This window comes from Dreissena polymorpha, chromosome 2, assembly GCF_020536995.1.
Source record: "Dreissena polymorpha isolate Duluth1 chromosome 2, UMN_Dpol_1.0, whole genome shotgun sequence".
Lineage (NCBI taxonomy): Eukaryota > Metazoa > Mollusca > Bivalvia > Myida > Dreissenidae > Dreissena > Dreissena polymorpha.
In genome coordinates, this window is record NC_068356.1 from 139,859,827 (window position 1) to 139,880,613 (window position 20,787).

At 37.1% G+C, this 20,787-nt stretch overlaps 1 protein-coding gene across 1 annotated transcript in view; it reads left to right on the forward strand.

Annotated features, from left to right (window-relative positions):
* The window catches only part of LOC127869203 (von Willebrand factor A domain-containing protein 8-like), a 102,512-nt gene that overhangs the window by 78,847 nt on the left and 2,878 nt on the right, over positions 1-20,787 (forward strand). Inside the window, 14 exon segments of the mRNA XM_052411568.1 lie at positions 712-837; positions 2,182-2,240; positions 5,265-5,413; positions 8,263-8,446; positions 9,332-9,410; positions 10,506-10,710; positions 15,731-15,839; positions 16,431-16,587; positions 17,291-17,399; positions 18,144-18,204; positions 18,207-18,268; positions 18,716-18,874; positions 19,392-19,490; positions 19,964-20,202. Coding sequence (XP_052267528.1) covers positions 712-837; positions 2,182-2,240; positions 5,265-5,413; positions 8,263-8,446; positions 9,332-9,410; positions 10,506-10,710; positions 15,731-15,839; positions 16,431-16,587; positions 17,291-17,399; positions 18,144-18,204; positions 18,207-18,268; positions 18,716-18,874; positions 19,392-19,490; positions 19,964-20,202 — 1,797 coding nt within the window.

Here is a 20,787-nt window from a genome sequence, read left to right on the forward strand (position 1 = left end):
ATGGAGGTTTTGACATAATGGTAAATAACACTATATAAAGACAATTTTTGTATATTGTTACAAGTATGTATATTAAATATGTTAGTATAGAACTTATGAGAGATCTGTTTTAATAGTGCTATTTTTAAATGATAATAATCAATCAATAAATAATTTGGTTTAAAATGACACTGTTGAGTTCTAAAACCTGAACTACCAGTGGTTATTTGTAAAATTTTGATCACAAAAGTCCCAAATTCAAATCATAGTTCAGGAAAAAAAATTATTAAATTTACTTTGTGCAATTATCATTATTACAGATTATTTCAAGGAGTATTGTTCTGTTTGTAAAAACATTATATTATAATTTATGTAATGAAACTGTGTGTACAAGTCCCATAATTATCACGTGAGGTGTTTCACCAAGATGTCATGAAATAAAATATCCATAAATAGCCATAGTTATTGGTCAGTATTCATTGTAGTTTTCTTTTTCCTTAGGGGTAAATATTTTGGGGCTCATATTTGTAAAAACAATTAATTTTTTTGTTTATGATATTTTTTTAACAACATCCTTAATCCTTTCAAAATTGTATGAAGATGTCTTTAAAAATATGCATAAATTGCCGTCATCATTGGCCAGTATAAATTCAAGATCATTGGTCAGTATAAATTTAAGTCTTTTGCACCTTAAGGTTTCCTTTTTTAGTTGTACCCATATGTTTTCCTCAGGGACTTCCTGGAGGTGTTGGGCCTGCTGGAGGGTGTGGTCAACACCGTGCCCCTCCCACTGCATGTGCAGCACGTGCACCAGGTTGCAGCCCAGCAGTGGATGTGCGTGGAGTCGGGGACCAACAAGTGAGTACTTATATCTGAGCCTCGCTCTGTGAAAACTGGGCTTAATGCATGTGGGTAAAGTGTTGTCCAAGATTAGCCTGTGAAGTCCGCACAGGATAATCAGGGACGACTCTTTTGGCTTTACCAGATTTTTGCTAAGAAGAGACTGCCTTTAATGAAAATGTATCATAAAAGCGAAAAGTGCTTCCCTGATTAAGAAAAGTCAACGCTGGAATACTAGGGTTTGAATTGATGCCTCTCCATAGACTTTTGAACTACCAATACACAAAGATTCATGTTATTGCAAAGTCTCATTAGTTCATAAGCCCCAAATTCAGTCGCATGATAAACCAAGGTGTCATTTTATCAATTATCACGGTCATATTGGGCATTTTTTGTCTCAAATCTTATACAGTTTTGCTAATTAATATCTTAGAAAACATTTTTGTTGGAAACACTAAATTCATGTCTGGCTAAAGATGTTTACCTTCAAAATGATACTTAATTGAAAAATTGTAATATAGAAATAATACATTTTTTGATCAGGTCAGATATGTTCTTTTCAATAAAAAAAGTCTGCCAAAGTCTGTTATTTCAACAAGTTTTCTTAAGCAATATTTTAGTTAAAATCACAAAGACTTGATATTATCTTTATTATTGCCCCCTTCCGGTTTTACCGTCTGTCAGTCAGTCAGTCACACTTTTCTGGATCCTGCGATAACTTTAAAAGTTCTTAATATTTTTTCATGAAATTTGCAACATGGATAGATGGCAATATGGACATTATGCACGTCATTTCATTGTGTTCCTACCGGTATGTCAAAAATTGTGGTTGCTATGGCAACCAAAAAATTTTTTATCTGAAAATGGTGGAATTTCTGACAATGGTGGAGCCGGTAGGGGACAATATTGCTTGACAAGACAAAAGCCTTGTTATTTTTCATTTCTTAAATAAATTCCATAAAGAAATTATTAGGATTGAAGGCATTCAGTAATTAACTTATTTATTGCATTGAATGCTATAATAAATGTTGGGTTTAATGTAATCTAATGGTGTATTTGAACATAAACTTACTTAAGTGATTATGTATGAATTTATGTTATTTGTATGTTATAAATTCAAATTTATGTTATTTGTATGCTATAAATACATATGTTATTATGTCAGACTTTATTGTATTACACATTATTCTGTCACATGTTTAAATGTGTCAATTGTTAATTTATCACATGTGGTTGGGTAACATAATAAGGTGTCATGCCCTAATTTGTCACATATTATTATGTCATAAACTAATGTGTTTAATGTTAATGCCTCACAAGTGTCACTATGTACTGTGTCACATGGCATCTATGTATTTCTAGGAAGTTTCTTGTGACACGTTCAGCTCTGGAGGATTACCAGTTACAGAGCATGGATGAAGGTATGGCATTAACAGACATACTCTTCATGAATTAAGTCCAGATTTATCAAACGTCAAGGTAACACTTGGATTTAAAAGGTCAAAGTTTGCCATAAAGCAGGTTGTCCGGTCTGTTCCTGGCATTCATCATGTAATTTAACAAAAATTAAGAGCAAATAAGCACCATCAGGGATTGGTATGGTGCTTGTAACAGTGTGTCTTCACCTCAAAGGTCAAAGTCACAATCAAATTTGGCCATACACGGCTTGAAAATTCCTGTCTCCCCCATTACTTCGTCATTTATTGATGGATTTTATAATAACTTGGCATACATTTTAACCATCCTACACATTGCAATGTGTGCCAAACCACTGTCCACCCTACCTAATTAATATTTGCATTTAGTGGTCACAAGTTTAAAAATACTGTAATACAGCTTGTTCATAGCTTAAATCATTTAGTTGTCCATAACGTATGCTACCATATGATTCAGTAAATTTGAAGTTAAAGCAGACTTCGACTAGAATAAGCTCAGGGCTGGTAAAATATTTAACAATTTAAGGTCAAAAGAGGCTACCTGTGCCTTAGATCATATGAGCACGTTGTACTCAGAGCTCATATAAGGATTTAGTCGAAAGGGTATGTTACCCCCTGATATAATTGTTAAAGCATAGTTTACTCCTTTGTTTCAGCTATAAAGGGTACTTAGGAATATTGAGGGGTATTTTCTAATTCCACAGATAGCCGACATATTACATGGCGTGTTTAATCTAAAAATATTATAATTTGTTGTTTATATTAGTTAATGCAAAGGAAAGAAGTTAAGATGATGATATGAACAGACTTTTTTTAAAATATTCTTGCAGGAGCCGCTGGTCGCTTAAAACGTCCCTTTTTTAACCACAAACATGATGGGCCACCATATTGATTACAAGCTTGTTTGATTGACTTACTTTTGATTCAAAGGTTAACTTACACTAAAAACTCAACTGGATTATTGGTTAAACCAGTGACGCTTTTTAATCGCTTAAAAATACGTACCAAGATTTGTATTCAGAGCTACAGATAAGGGCTGTACAGCCGTAAATACGCCTTTTTCATGAAGATTTACGCATTTATTTTTATAAACTGGACGTACAATTACGACATTAATATCCATTTTACGCATTTACGAAAAAAATCTAGCCGTACCGATACGTCTGCGTCAGCAAGGCGTGATTTGTTGGTCTCTAACCTAACGCGCTTTTCGTTAATTTAAACAAGGGCTGTTTGTAAAACATGCATGCCCCCCTATATGGGCTATAAGTTGTAGTAGCAGCCATTGTGTGGATACGTTTTTTGTCACTGTGAACAACGGTGGTGGTGGTGGTGGTGGTGCAGCAATGCATTACAATGGTGGTGGTGGTGATGGTGGTGGTGGTGGTGGTGGTGGTGGTGTAGGTGGTGGTGGTGGTGGTGGCGGCGGCGGTGGCGGTGGCCTTACATTTGGTAAAATTTAAATATATTACAAGGGAGGCAAGTGCTGTAACAAAAAGAACATGCATAAACGGTAGTTGTTTCCCTTGTTTGAACCATGCTAAATCCAGTAACTGTGACCTTCACCTGTGACCTTGACCTTTGACCTAGTGACCTCAAAATCAATAAGGGTCATCTGCGAGTCATGATCAATGTACCTATGAGGTGTCATGATCCTAGGCCCAAGCGTTCTTGAGTTATCGTCTGACAACCACCTGGTGGACGGACCGACCGACAGACCGACATACCGACATGAGCAAAGCAATATACCCCCTCTTCTTCGAAGGGGGGCATAATTACCGAAAAGTTGTAGACTGGGTTCATATATTAATGTCTATTCTGTCGCGTGATTTCCTGTAACTTGTAAATCCGTTAAAAACAATATGTCTGCGCGTAATGGAATTCCGGCTTAACCGAAACCGGTTCAAAACAACACTTGTCATATAATGACTACATACGGTGTTGTCTAATCATCCTGACATTAAATCTGTAAACCCAGAAAAAGACATTGCTGCCCCGATATTAAACGATTTGATTGCATCGGTGGCTTAAAACGATAGAAAACACGATGGAAAACGGATGAGACAGTGAAATAAGTGTTCATTTACTTAGCTTACTAGTTGGCTTGTGTTTTCTTGTCAAGAAAAATGAAGAAATGGTATTAGTCATGAGTTTAATGTGTAGTTGTATTTGCATCATAATTCAGAATGGAAAACCTAATACAGTAACTGTTTAAGAAGCTACATATATTTATTATAATTGCTGCAAATGTTTCTGTAAAGTTAGTTATACACCCTTCAATATCCAAGAACACGGGTAGTACAGTACTACCTGTATTTTTGGATATGGTAGTACAGGTACTAATTGATTTTAAGCGTTACTCCTATTCTTTCTGTCAGTGGCTGTACCGTTACTAATTTCAAAAATCCTTATCTGGAGCTCTGTGTATTGCGTAATGTTACTTACCGGGCTGATTTTTAATGCGTTTTTTTATTTTTTCAATGCGTAAATATGCAGATACGCATCTTATCTGGAGCTCTGGTTGTAGTATAGAGATTATGCTAGCATAACATTTGCACATTCTGGTCAGGTGCTTCTCTGTCAACCAAACGTCAAACATAGTTTTCTTGGTCTCATTGGCGGACATTATGACACCTGATCACAGTATATAAATGCAGATCTCTGTGCTGATATAACCATGGCAAAAATTTACAATGCTAACATAATATGTATGTCCTAAACATTGTGTGATGTTGGAAAAACGTAATGCCAGGTGACATTTTCAACTAAAGCAATGTTGAAATTGAAACCTTAATAAACTGCAATGAGTAATTATGCGTCAACATTGGAAGTTTTTTCAAATGACTCATGTCCAATCACACACGACAAATTATGTTGTTATATATGCTCTGTGGGTGGTTACTTTTGTAATACATGCATAAATACCCTTAAAAAAAGAAATATCTAAACATATAGTAACCAACATATGGTTTCTTACGGTGACAATGCTGTTTTTGCTCTACTATTCAGATCCGGTCTCCCAGGTGCTGAAAGTTTCCTCAATGCCGATGAATGAAGCCGTCCTATCAGCTGCCATGAGGAAACCCACTTCCGGTCCAAACCGGATGTTGGTGACGTCAGACTCCTATGCAACAGTGGCTCTTGGATTTCCAGACACAGTAACTGATAGATCGCTTTTGCATTTAAATTGTATCTGTTCTTTTTGAATCCAGTTTCTGATTGTTTATGTTTAAAATGAAAGGCAAACACACCCCTGTACTAACACTTAAACCATACTTAATAATTTGGTAAAGTTTCCAGTGACGCAAAATAACGTAAGAAGGGGCATATGATCATGTTTTATTAGCTCATCTATTTTTTGAAAAATAGCTATTGTCATCACCTTGGCGTCGGCGTTGGCGTCGGTGTCCGGTTAAGTTTTGCGTTTAGGTCCACTTTTCTCAGAAAGTATCAATGCTATTGCATACAAACTTGGTACACTTACTTACTATTATGAGGGGACTGGGCAGGCAAAGTTAGGTAACTCTGGTGTGCATTTTGACAGAATTATGTGCCCTTTTTATACTTAGAAAATTGAAAATTTTGGTTAAGTTTTGTGTTCAGGTCCATTTTATTCCTTAAGTATCAAAGCTATTGCTTTCATACTTGCAACACTTACTAACTATCATAAGGGGACTGTGCAGGCAAAGTAATGTAACACTGACTGGCATTTTGACAGAATTATGTGCCCTTTTTATACTTAGAAAATTGAACATTTGGTTAAGTTTTGTGTTTAGGTCCACTTTATTCCTACAGTATCAAAGCTATTGCTTTCATACTTGCATCACTTGTTAACTATCATAAGGGGACTGTGCAGACAAAGTTATGTAACTCTGACTGGCATTTGGACGGAATTATGGGCCCTTTATACTTAGAAAATTGAAAATTTGGTTAAGTTTTGTGTTTTGGTCCACTTTACCCCTAAAGTAACATAGATATTCCTTTCATACTTGGAACACTCGCAAACTATCATAAGGGTACAGTAAAAGGACAAGTTGCATAACTCTGGATGTCATTTTTACGGGATTATGGCCCTTTTTTGACTTAGTAACTTTGAATATATGGTTAAATTTTGTGTTTCGATCCACTTTACTTCTTAAGTATCAAGGCTGTTGCTTTCAAATTTCAAATACTTTCATGCTATCATGTGGTTACTGTACCTGGCAAGTTGAATTTTACCTTGACCTTTTAATGAACTTGACTCTCAAGGTCAAATTATTAAATTTTGCTAAAATTGCCATAACTTCTTTATTTATGATTAGATTTGATTGATACTTTGACAAAACTACTCTAACCTGACATACCACAATAGACTCCACCCAAACCATCCCCCCCCTTCCCCCCCCGAATCCCCCCCCCCAATTTTTTTTGTTTTTTTTAAGATCATCTCACAAATGACCACCACACCCTCACACTATACCCCCCCACCCCCCCCCCAATTTTTTTTTTTAAACGGTTAAAAAACAAATATTTATTTTTATTATTTTATGTTTGAAATACCGTCCAACCATTGCACCCAAGATCCCCCCCCTAATATTTTTTTTATTAAGATCATCTCACAAATTACCACCACACCCTCACACTATATCCCCCCCCCCAACTCACCCCTCCCCCCAAATTATTTTTTTTTGAAACGGTTAAAAAACACAAATATTTATTTTTATTATTTTATGTTTGAAATACCGTCCAACCCCCCCCCCCCCCGATTTTTTTTTTTCGCATTTTTGGAAGATAATGTAATAAATATCCACACACCCACACTATACACCCCTCTTCACTCCACCCCTCCCTCCTTTGTGATTGAAAATGAGAGTCCCTTCACCTTTAACAAGAAAATAGATGAGCGGTCTGCACCCGCAAGGCAGTGCTCTTGTTTTATTATTGCTACTTCATACTTCATAATATTCACTTTTTTCATTTCGGGTGTTGCTATGTTTCCTTTATACGCTAAACAAGTAATTACAGGCTTTCTAGGGATGACAATTTCTTCCTAAAACTGGATTTTTGCAGAGTAGAGATTTTCTGCAAATAAAAAAAATGTAATAAAAGCGGAAAGTGTTGTCCCCTGATAAACCCCTGTGTGGACTGCTCAGACTGCCCTTTGACAACACTTTACACACATTTATTAACAGGATGCTGAATCAACGGGGTTTACACAAGGGCTGGACAGAATGAAAACACACCATTTAGAACTTTATTTTTGCAAATATTTAAAGTTATTGAAATATATTTGCAAAAAATCTTTAGTGCATAAAATACAGTTTTTCTTGCAGTGTATGCCGATATCTTAAGATTTAAGAATACACCATTGAAAACGTCTGAAATCGGTGCCAAATTTTTACGTTGCATACAGCGTAACTGTATATGAGTATTGCATAATTATAACGAATTTTCGGACAAGGACACAGGCTTATTATAAGCAGCATAAAAAAACTTTCTTTTATGCACTAGTTGAAATTCTTAAGTTGTTTTTTTTTAAATTTAATTTGTAAAAAACGCACCACTTACAGGTGGTTTTATCCATTAACATTCATTTGAGAACCCCATTAAGTCACGTGATCCTGCACCCTGTTAAGCCATGTTTTCCCAGAATGAAGGTCATTATACCCTTGCAGGAAGGGGTATGTTCTCTGTAATTTTGACGGGCAGTATGTAAGTATGAATTAATTGTAATACGGTGATAATTCTCTACTGATTTAATATACACTCTTCTTTGCAATTGATTTGCCCATTTTTTGTTATTTACTATTGAACACAGCTGAAGAAAAAGCACCGGGCAGTATTGTTCATGTTGTCTTAATCTCTTGTCTTCTCAGCACGCTTGATTTTGTTTTCCCAATTAAATTAAATTTAACAACAAACAGTGGCCACCTTAATACTTGACTCAAGTAAAAACCTAGAAAAAAACTAGTTGTTTTTCAGAACTAATGATTTTATGTTCCCATTTACATGATATATCCTACCGCAGGACGCGGCGACGCTCTACCGTAGCCCCCGGGCTCCCACTGAAGACTCCCTCCTCCCCTCCGTGTTGAAGGGCAACAAGCCAGGGACGCCAAGCGCCTCCCCTTCCATCGTGTACCTGCCGCAGTGTGGCCAGGTGGTCCGAGCAATGCCCAACTGGAAGGCACCCGAAGATGTAGTGCCTAAAGGTGACTAGGGTGCTTGAAAGGGTTCTTTTCGCAGATTTTGGCATGTATGGAAGTTTGTCATTAAATGCTTTATATTAAATGTAAACATTTGATCTAAAAACATCCAGTAAAAAAAACTGAATAAAATTAAAGAAAGACAAAAAGTAACCCTCAACTGGGCTTGAACCACTTACTCTTGGAGGCCTGGTGTAAATGTCTATCGCTCAGACCACTCGACCATCCGTGCTCATACCATGAGTGATGTATTTTATGCTTTATATAAGCAATCCTCGTCGTATCACAAAATATAACGCCAACAACAGAACTCTCCAAATTATTCAATTGTTTCGCGTTACAACACTTTATAATTTCCAGATTTTTAAATCGTCAAAAGATGCATATAATTGATATTTTAGAGCATGGCAAATGTTCAGTATTACTGTTTTCTCACAAATATCATAACTACAACGAAAATTTGCGAATCTGAAACAATTTTTTTTAATTTTGTCAATTTACCAAAACGTGAAAAGGCCCCTTTAAAAAGAGATGAGATGTACCTGTTTTTGCAACGTGGGAAATTGAAAGTGGGGCTTATAGTCTCGCTTTGTTTTGGTGTAGTTCAATACTGTTCGGACGTATCCCGTAGGTTGATTCTGGTAAGCAAACTTGTTGTTAATTTTTGCTGATAAATGGTTATAATTTAACAGGAGAATATTTACCCATTCTCCCTTATATGTATATTTGGCCCCTAAATGCTCAGAGATAAGTTCTATTTTATATGTTTCCTTTATTAAAGAAGATTTCAAGAACTCATGAGAGCGAGTGGAGGCAAAAAGTTAGTTTTTGCTCTCGGGTTACTGTGTTTGGAAAAGTTGTTGTGTATGGCAATTGTGTTATTTTTTACAGATCAACGAGCGAACATCAGTGGATTTCTAGAAGTCACAGATTTGCCCAACCAGAAACTTCGTTACATCGCTGTTCCTGGGTAAGACAGTTGAATTGCCCCAAAAGAGATAGTTGTGTTGCATTACGTTTTTCAAAACAAAACTTTAGTATATCGCGCTCGTAGGTGAAGTAAACAATCAACTTGGATTAATAATATTGATTGCAGGTATTGGTTCAATTTGTTTGCGTATGTGTATGAATGTCATGTTAAAAAAAGGTAATTATAATATGAAGATTTTGTAAGCAGTTAGTAGAGCGCTTGACTTTGATTCCAAGAAAGATATATCAATGAATTATAACCCACATTTCACTGTTTCAAACTGCGAAAACTAACAGACATTATCAATAATGTTCACTGTTTTGCAGTGAAATGTCTTCATTTTTGACGCAATGACGTCATTATACCAGCGCAATTCTCTAGTTTAACCTATTTTACAATGTAAATAAACTGAATAAAGCATAAAATAAAAAGAAAATTTGTTTGATTCGGTGGAATATCGATTTTAATTCACTCAATATCATAGAAAGAAAAAATCACATAATTTTCTATGATCACTTGTGAATTAAAATCGATATTCCACCAAATCCAACAACTATTCTCGATATAATGGGTGCTGAAAATATTGAAAGTAAACCTGCTTACACAGGCAAAGTGTGTGTAGACTAAGTTACTGTCTTGATATGAAAATAATGTTCAAAACGGGGAAATCCCTTAAAATCAACTAACAAGAGAGACCACCCTCCATGTTCATTGAAAGTTTCAATATAATTTAATTGATTCAAACGTAGGGGTTAATGTGAAAATAATTTGACCATTTTCCTCCTGCTTCTTATTCAAGTAAGGCAGGAAGGAATTACATGACCAAAAGCACCCTCCATGTTCCAGTCGATGGTGTTTTTATCAAGTGGTCATAATATGTGCAAAAAGTGAAAGTTAACCTGCTAACACAGGAGAAGTGAGTGTAGATAAATTAACTGTCGTTATATTGATGAAATATTCTTGAAAATGGCGAAAATCCATCATATACCCAAACAGAAAACAAAATAATAAACCAAAAAGTGGTATCCATAATAAACAAAAATAAATCATTACCCTCCATAATAAACAAATAAGCACGAACAAATAATGTCCCAGGGCTACACGCCAGTCGCCATACGCCTCTTGGCTGTTCAACATCAGCGAGACGAGCGTCCTTTTGGCCGGCACCAGCAATGACGGCCTGGTCACGGTTGACGTGGGCGGCTGCGTGCGCCTATGGGAGACGGGACTGGCCAATCTGGACAGATCCCTTGTGGAGTGGAAACGCATGATCGGCTTTCAGGACTCCAAACCGCTGCAGGTATTTTAAGGCGACTTAAGGGTTTTGCGGGCATTACATATAATATTTAGCCGCAATTTGGGAAAACAGGCAAGGTATGGGTCGAAGAAAAAAGCATTTGTGTGGACATCATATGTAATTTTGAGTGGCGCTCTGGGAAAATGAGGCTTAATTTGTGTCGTAACGTGTCATGCTATACGACACTTCATAGGCTAAACAGGGACGACACTTTCCGCTTTTATGGTATTATTCGTTTAAAGAAGGTCTGTAAACCAATATCAAGTTAAATCTTGATTAACCTGTGCGAGCTGCACTGACTGCTCTGGGCTGGCTGGCTGGCGGGCGGGCGGAACAAGCTTGTCCGGGCCATAACTATGTCGTTCATTGTCATATTTTAAAATCATTTGGCACATTTGTTCACCATCATTGGACGGTGTGTCGCGCGAAATAATTACGTCGATATCTCCAAGGTCAAGGTCACACTTTGAGTTCAAAGGTCAAAATTGGCAATAAATGAGCTTGTCTGGGCCATAACTATGTCATTCATTGTGAGATTTTACAATTATTTGGCACATTTGTTCACCATCATGGGACGGTGTGTCGCACAAAAGAATCACGTCAATATCTCCAATGTCAAGGTCACCACAACTTAAAATAGATTTATTTTGAAACAAACTTACAAAGGGGGTTAATTTTGTTTGTTCATTTCAAAAGTTCAGTTTGAGTTGTCTCCCTTAATCAGATTTTTTTTCACAATGAAAACCTGGTTTTGTGACAATTTTGTCCCGTGTTAAAATATTTCTTACAGAAATTCCTTTAAGCAAACAGCGCAGATCCATATGAGACGCCGCATTATGCGGCGTCTCATCTGGGTCTAAGCTGTTTGCAATGTCCTTTTTTCAGGACGCTAGGCATAAATGGGTTAATATATGTATGTGAAAGAAAGTCATAATATGCAATATGTTGCACAAAAATACACATCAAATTATCCGTGTTTGACATAAGAAAAGAACGCAATACAATTATTATAAACAATGATTACAGCTACTTTAGTTATGGTGTATAAAGTGTAAGATATTCATCTTTCAAATATTATTTATAACCAAAGGTTATGTTTTGTATAAAACGAGTCAAAAACATATAAACTAACCTTTTTGTTATAGTTTCATCCCTGCGCACAAGTCTTTGAGAAAATGAAATCGTTACGTTAATTCAAATGAACAGTACATGTACTTAAATTTGGTGAGACTTAATGCAATCATTAAAACGTCAATTTGAGCTTTAAATAAATTATTTTAAACATACACAATTGATATATAATAGTGTGTCATTTTTTAGCTCATCTATTTTTTGGGAAAAAAAAATGAGCTATTGTCATCACGTCGGCGTCGGTGTCCGGTTAAGTTTTGCGTTTAGGTACACTTTTCTCATAAAGTATCAATGCTATTGCATTCAAACTTGGTACACTTACTTACTATCACGAGGGGACTGGGCAGGCAAAGTTAGATAATTCTGGCTTGCATTTTGACAGAATTATGTGCCCTTTTTATACTTAGAAAATTGAAAATTTTTGTTAAGTTTTGTGTTTAGGTCCATTTTATTCCTTAAGTATCAAAGCTATTGCTTTCATACTTGCAAGACTTACTTACTATCATAAGGGACTGTGCAGGCAAAGTTATGTAACTCTGACTGGCATTTTGACAGAATTATGTGCCCTTTTTATACTTAGAAAATTGAAATTTGGTTAAGTTTTGTGTTTAGGTCCACTTTTTTCCTTAAGTATCAAAGCCATTGCTTTCATACTTGCAACACTTACTAACTATCGTAAGGGGACTGTGCAGGCAAAGTTATGTAACTCTGACTGGCATTTTGACGGAATTATGTGCCCTTTTTATACTTAGAAAATTGAAAATTTGGTTAAGTTTTGTGTTTTGGTCCACTTTACCCCTAAAGTATTATAGATATTGCTTTCTACTTGGAACACTCGCAAACTATCATAAGGGGACAGTAAAGGACAAGTTGCATAACTCTGGTTGTCATTTTTACCGAATTATGGCCCTTTTTTGACTTAGTAACTTTGAATATATGGTAACATTTTGTGTTTAGATTCACTTAACTTCTAAAGTATCAAGGCTATTGCTTTTAAACTTTAAATACTTTCATGCTATCATGGGGGTACTGTACCTGGCAAGTTGAATTTTGCCTTGACCTTTGAATGATCTTGACTCTCAAGGTCAAATTATTAAATTTTGCTATAATTGCCATAACTTCTTTATTTATGATCAGATTTGATTGATACTTTGACAAAACAACTCTTACCTGACATACCACAATTGACTCCGTCCAAACCATCCCCCACGCCCTCCACCACCCCCCCTCCACCCCCACCCCCCGAATCCCCCCTCAATCCCCCAATTATTATTTTTTAATTAAAGATCATCTAAAAAATGACCATCACACCCGCACACTATACCCCACTCCCACCCCCAAAAAATAATATATATGCCCCCGGTAGGGTGGCATATAGCAGTTGAACTGTCTGTCAGTATGTCAGTCTGTCTGTCAGTTTGAAAAAAACTTAAACATTGGCCATAACTTTTCCATTTTTTAAGATAGCAACTTGATATTTGGCATGCACGTGTATCTCATGAAGCTGCACATTTTGAGTGTTGGAAGTTCAAGGTCAAGGTCATCCTTCAAGGTCATCCTTCAAGGTAAAAAAAAAAAAATTCAAAGCGGCGTTCTCATGAAGCTGCACATTTTGAGTGGTGGAAGTTCAAGGTCATCCTTCAAGGTCAAGGTATCCTTGAAGGTCAAAGGTCCAGAAACAAATTAAAAATTTATAAGCGGCATTATCATAAAGCTGCACATTTTGAGAGGTGGAAGTTCAAGGTCAAGGTCATTCTTCACGGTCAAGGTCATCCTTCAAGGTCAAAGGTAAAAAAAAAATCAAAGCGGCGTTATCATGAAGCTGCACATTTTGAGTGGTGTAGGTTCAAGGTCATTCTTCAAGGTCAAAGGTCAAACAAAATTATAAAAAATCAAAGCGGCGTTATCATGAAGCTGCACATTTTGAGTGGTGGAAGTTCAATGTTAAGGTCATCCTTCAAGGTCACAAAAAAAAATCAAAGCGGCGTTCTCATGGAGCTGCACATTTGGAGTGGTGGAAGTTCAAGGTCAAGGTCATCCTTCAAGGTCAAGGTCATCCCTCAAGGTCAAAGGTCAAAAATGAAAATCAAAGCGGCGTTCCTATGAAGCTGCACATTTTGAGTGGTGGAAGTTCACGGTCATTATTCAAGGTCAAGGACATCCTTCAAGGTCAAAGGTAAAAGAATAATAATAATAATTTCAAAAGCGGCGCAATAGGGGGCATTGTGTTTCTGACAAACACATCTCTTGTTTTTTTTCAAACATGGTTAAAAACACAAATATTTATTTTTGTTATTTTATTTTTGAAATACCGTCCAACCATCCCACCCAAGAATATTTTTTTTCATTTTCTTTGCATTTTGGAAGAAAATGTAATAAATGACCACACCCCCACACTATACACCCCTCTCCACTCCACCCCTCCATCCTTTGTGATTGAAATTGAGATAGGTCCCTACACCTTTAAAAAGAAAAATAGATGAGCGGTCTGCACCCGCAAGGCGGTGCTCTTGTTCTAAAGTTCTATCAATATTGAACTGAAGTCTACTGTAATAGGCAAACGAAGTCTATCCCCCCCTACCCCATCAAATGTTATCAGTGCAATGGCATACACAATAACAATATTGTTTCTACTTCCTGCATCTAAAAAATAAGTTCAATCTAAAAAAATGCATTATGTCGGGTATAATAATACGGTCCGTATGACGCTAAAATCTGGTACGTATCGTCCGGTCCGTATGTTCAATGGACCGAATAGTCCCTTGATCCTTAATTATAGTCCTGTTTCTAAGTCAAAACTGAATGAGCCTCATTGGTGGCAGTTGTTTCGAGACGCATATGATCCCTGTCATGCGAAAATGGGTTTTATGCCATCGCGTAGTCAGTCATTATTGTATTGTCTCTTTTTATATGCTTTTTGTTTTATCATTATTTGTAATTTTCCAGTCACTTAACTTTATTATGTTATATAACATAAATGGGTGAAGATAAAGCAAGTACGGTAAAAGACATGCTGTTTAAAAATAATGAGTCACTTAAATGTAGCGTTAACAAGATAAATCGATAATAACAGAGAAATAATGATGTATGGTGATGGTATAATTAAGAGTTATTGACAGAACAGACCAAACTTTATTGAAAATAACCAACAATGTGACGGATATGTGTGCTTTTTAATATGTTTATATTGAGGGCAATGGCATCTAGATCAAAGATTAGTTGAAGTTGCTTGAACCTTTTTAAGTGGTGCCACAACGCACGGAAAATGTATTTTTCTTTTCACAACGTGCTTATTTTAAAGATATGAGCCATTGCTTAATTTTACATTCCTCCCAACAATCCAAAGCAAGAACACTTTGTCGTTTTCCGATTTTATAACAAAACATCTAAAAAGCAATCGAATCATTTTGTAATTCCTCATTGTCTAAACCCACCTCGAAATTCATGTTAAATAAGATAGAAATAGGATCTCAAATAACTATGTAAAAATTAACAAATACTTACAGTTTCCATTTGCATATTTTTCTTCTTGCAAATATGAGTCCTTGGATATTTCTAAATTAATATCAGCACTGCTTTGGGAAAACCGGGCGCCATGCATGTGCGTAAAGTGTCGTCCCAGATTAGCCTGTTCAGTCCCATAGACTAATCAGGAACAACACTTCCGCTTTTATTTAATTTTTCGTAAGTAGAAAGTATTTTTTAAACGAAAACCAAGTCTATGCGGGAAATGTCGTACCTGTTTAATCTGAGTGGAATGCAAAGGTTAACCTTGGATGATATTTTATGCCCATGCATAAGGCCCTTTTTCCTGAGCGCGGCTCATGTTAAAATGAAATGCATTCGAAACAAAACAATACAACACAGCGCATTCTCTCTCAAATTTATATAGGTAACATATGAACGCGACAGTGACAGGACAGCAGATAGTCCAAAACACGGCAAGACAGACGACAAAAACGAGCCTCACGTTGGCGGGAACACGTGGGCAGGTGGAACCGGTATGGCTGTTGTTTTGTGCGCATGTGCACTCGCTTTGATGGACTTTCATAGTTAAGATATAAATTTTGTTCCTGTAATATTTGAGGATAATGAACGGAACAGTACTATTTCCTTAGTATTTGCGTAGTCCTTGCCCTTTGTTTACTCGTATTGTGCTTTTAAATGAAATGCAGAATTCAAGGGCTGTAACTCCTCATCAATTTTCAGAATTATTGTCAGTTATTGTTTGTGTGAATAATGGGACAGACATAATGTATACATATGCACCGTGTTTTGCGCATGCGTACACATTACAATGCATAAAAAATAATGCGACGCCCTTAAGCAAATTCTTATTGAAAAAAGATACAAGAAAATATTTAGAGAAACTCAAATAATAAATAACATTAATCGTGAATACAAATGCTTTGTTCAATTGTGAGATGAGTTTGGAGCTGTGATACAGCTTTGTTGTTGTTTACCATCAGTGAAATTCCACTCACTAAGCTGTTAATAGAGTTTCATTAGCTAAGACTAATCCTGAACATATGGTAAATTATTTGCAAACTCCGTAGTCAGCTTTTCACATCGTAACTGCTCATTGTCGGCAGGGGGCAGCAGTACCGCCGGCCTTGGCGGCTTTGGGGGTCCGTACCGACTGGACGCCGGTCATAGCGTTGCGCAGGTACCTCAGTATAAGAAGGACGAGGTACCGGAACACGTGAGGAAAGCTGCCAGAGAGATGGCCCAGAAAGCGTTCAAAGAAAGGTAGGAAAGGTCTGGGGCTGGCTTTATGCGCATCAAACAACCTTATTGAGTTTATAAATAAGTTTACTTATTAAGTGTGAAATTGACAACGCGGTCCACAAAATGTGTGTTTATGATGTTAATGAAATACATATTTTACTACGTCATTAAAAAAGTATCATTAAAAGATATCGTTTTATTCTTATCGATCTTGAGTAATGCCATGTAGTGATTTTTTTCGGGTTTTAAGATAATATTAAGATAAGTAATTAATGATTTGTTAATACCGGCTCAAGGCCGCTAAACAAATGCAAATATGGAAATTTATAGGCCAGCATACGTTTACATATCAGAATCCACTTAAATGAATATCAAATTGTTTACATATTTCACTTAATTGAATAATGATGGAAAACAATTACTTAATGATAATGATAAGAGACTCGCAGTCGGGAAAACGGGTTTAGTGTGAAAAGTGTCGTTCCAGATTTGACTGTGCAGTCCTCCTGAACTGGATTTTCCCTAAGAGAAAACATCATTTCAACGAAAAAGCACACATAAAAGCATTGAATGTCGTTTCTGATTATCCTATGCGGACTGCACAGGCTAATGTGAGACAACACTTTAGGCCCATTCATTAAGTTCCGTTTTCAAATTAATGATGATTGATTATGTCAAGTCAGTTGTTGAAAAACGATCACGTCTCATGTTCATTTCCGGTTAGACTTCGAGAGATACAGATGAGCGACTATGATGCAGAGACGTACGAGGGTTTCTCCGGTCATGTCCGGAGACAGGTCCAGTCATTAAGGGTCATACTGGACAGTCTACAGGTAACCATGGCTTTATATCAGTGTTAAGCCTCGTTCTGGGAAATCTGGGCTTAATGTATGGGCAAAAAGTGTCATCCCAGATCAGAGACGACGTTTTCAGCTTTTATTGTATTTTTTTACGTTTCAATGTACTTTCTTTTGAGCCAAAATCTAGATAAGGCGGAAAATATCGTACATGATTAGCCCGTGTGAACTGCACAGGCTAATCAGAGATGACACTATCCACATGCAATAAGCCCTGTTTTCCCAGAACAAGGCTCGGTGTTAAGTCCGACATCCTTGATGCTCAGATGTATTGACTGTGTTAAAGTGAAAATCACACAACTGTAAAATATCAGTTTTAGTTTGCTGAAATGATATTACATTTTAAGCATTAGCGAACTTTGTACGTACTGGCTTGGACATATTCGTAGTGCGCAGATACATAAACGATGACGCAGATCCCTCGGTAAATGAATTAATAAGCGTCGTTCTGGGAAAACAGGGCTTAATACATGTGGAAAAAGTGTCATCCCAGATTAATTTGTGCAGTCCGCACAGGCAAATCAGGGTCGACACTTTCAATTTTTGGTGAATTTTTCGTTCAAAGCAGGTCTGTTGTTAACAAAAATCCAGTTTAGGTGTAAAGTGTTATCCCTGATTTGACTGTGGATTGCACAGGCAAATCTGGGACAACACTTTTGGCACATGCATTAAGCCCCATTTTCCCAGAACGCGTCTCAAATGACTACGTGTAATTGTCAGGCCAAGAGCAAGGAACGCCAGTGGCTGAAGAACCAGACGTACGGAGATCTGGACGACGCCAAGCTATAGACGGCATCACCGGCGAGAAAACCGTCTACAAACGGCGCGGAGAGAAGGAACCAGAGGTAGGGAACGCTGTCTTTGTTCTCATTTATATAAAAGTATTGATATCACTTTGTTGTATTGAGATCACATGATTAAATGCTAAATTATCATTCTTAACGTTTGCATTGACAAAATGTGATCACATGGAATAAATTTAGGCGTATTGCAACTTTGTTGAAAACAGCAAATACGTACAATATGATGATATCATTTTGTGTATTTTCATGACGCCATTCGATGGTGTGTTTTTTCTGTTGTTTTTCAACAATTTTCTTATGTTTTTTTTTGTAAAATAAATACAGGAGGAGAAAAAGGCTTTAAAACTGTAAATGTTCGAAAACAAAATACTTCAGAAATAGTACACGAAAAATTGTTAACATGCATGTATTATAAAAACGATTATGACTGAAATTCTGCACTAAAATTGATGTTCAAAAAATATTTCTCCACCTGCTTTCACCACTCAGATGGGAGCGCAGCAGGAACACCCAAAGAAGCTGCGCCTTCTGGTCGACGTGTCCGGAAGTATGTACCGCTTCAACGGGCATGACGGTCGACTGGAACGCGAGATGGAGACCGCTATCATGGCCATGGAGGCGCTCGAAGGATTTGAGGAAAAAATCAAGGTAGTCCAAGCGTTTGTGTTCAATAAATGTGCAGTTCATGTGTTCAAACATATGTGCTTAGAATGTTTGCAGGCAAAATCAAGGTATCATAGCGAAAACAAAACACGCATTTGCAATCATTGTAACCTAAGGGCTTCAAATGTTTGCGGGGTTGGGGGGGGAGGTAAGGACGTCAACATGTATCTTGTGTTCTTATTGGGATATGTCCGCCAGGCTCCAACTTGGGATAGGATGTGTTCTACTTCCCTTCTACCTTGTGTACACCTTTTCAGTATGACATTTAAGCGTAATTCACTATACGCCGTTGTTGTATTTCAATTGATATGTCTCTCTAACTTTTGTTGCAGTGCGACATTGAAGCGTCATGTCCCTTGACATATTATGTATTGTAATGTCGCTATGTCCCTTTAATCTATGTTATTCTATTAACGCGTATTACTCTAAGACTTAAGGCATTATGTTCATTCATCCGTGGTGCTACATAACCGATGATATTTCACTTTAACCTTTGTTACAGTACGACATTGTGGGCCACTCCGGTGAAGATCATCACGTTCAGTTGACCTCCTTTGACAAACCGCCTAAGAACAACAAGGAGCGCCTACAGGTTGTCAAGGTAACCGATTTTATTAAGTGCCCGTTTGTGTTATCTAACAGTTGACACAAACATGTCCGCAAAAAAACATATTACGACATGGGCCTTCGAGGGGTGTTCTCTGTCATTATTGTGACAAAGACAAGTATCCTGGGAGATTTTAATATTGCACAGTTGTATAATTGTTTCAAATGCTTACATTATTGTCCTTCAGCCAACCCAAAAAGTGCTGCATATGGGAACCCTCTCTTTCTTTCAAATGACGCATTGTTATAAGCGAACTTACAAAAAGACAGTAGTCATCTGCGGCTTACAATGGATACATCAGTATAATCAAGGAAATAACGTCGCTGTGGCGTAGTGGATATGATGCCCCTCTAGTGACCGGGAGGTAATAGGGTCAAGATCATAAGGCTTTAAATAAGCATTCGGTTTGCAATGAAAGCATAATAAATAGGTGCAGACTAATTGCGTTACAATCCTGCATTCTGCAGACGATGCACGCTCACAGCCAGTTCTGTCTGAGTGGCGACACGACTCTCCAGGCCACGCTAGCTGCCATAAAGACGCTGGCGAAAGAAGAGGCCGATGAACGCTTCCTGATCGTGCTTAGCGATGCCAACTTCGACCGATACGGAATCCCTCCGACAAACTTCGGGCAGATTCTTCGATCCGATGATAACGTCAATGCGTACGCGATTTTCATTGGCTCTCTTGGGGATCAGGCCATCAGGTAGGTTGGGTTTTTACGTAAAATCTTTAATGAACCATTTTTTAATCTATTAATCAAAGAAATGTGTCAGATAAAAAGTTATGTTAAAACAACGGATTTTTGTTGGATTACCAATTAAAGTTACTGTAACCATGTAGAGTTACTGATTGTTTTTAAACAATCTTTTAACGTGAAATATGTAAAGTAACCATTTAATGTATCAGGTCATGAGACTTCCTAATTATATATTAGCATTTGTGTTAAGCAAATATCTTTCTTCATAAAATGTATCTTAACTTTGTCTTACGATGTTTTCTATGGCGGATGTTATTCGTACCGTAGCTTAAGTATGAGAGGGCCCATTGAACTATGAAGTGTCTGGGAGTGCACAGCAATAAGGTACTGGATCATCTGAGCCTTGTTCTGAGAAAACTTGGCTTAATGCATGTGCGTAAAGTGTCGTCCCAGATTAGCCTGTGCAGTTCGCACAGGCTAATCAGGGACGACACTTTCCGCCAAAACTTGATTTTCGGTAAGGAGAGACTTCCTTGAAACTAAAAATACCATAAGGGCGGAAAATGTCGTCCCTGATTAGCCTGTGCGGAC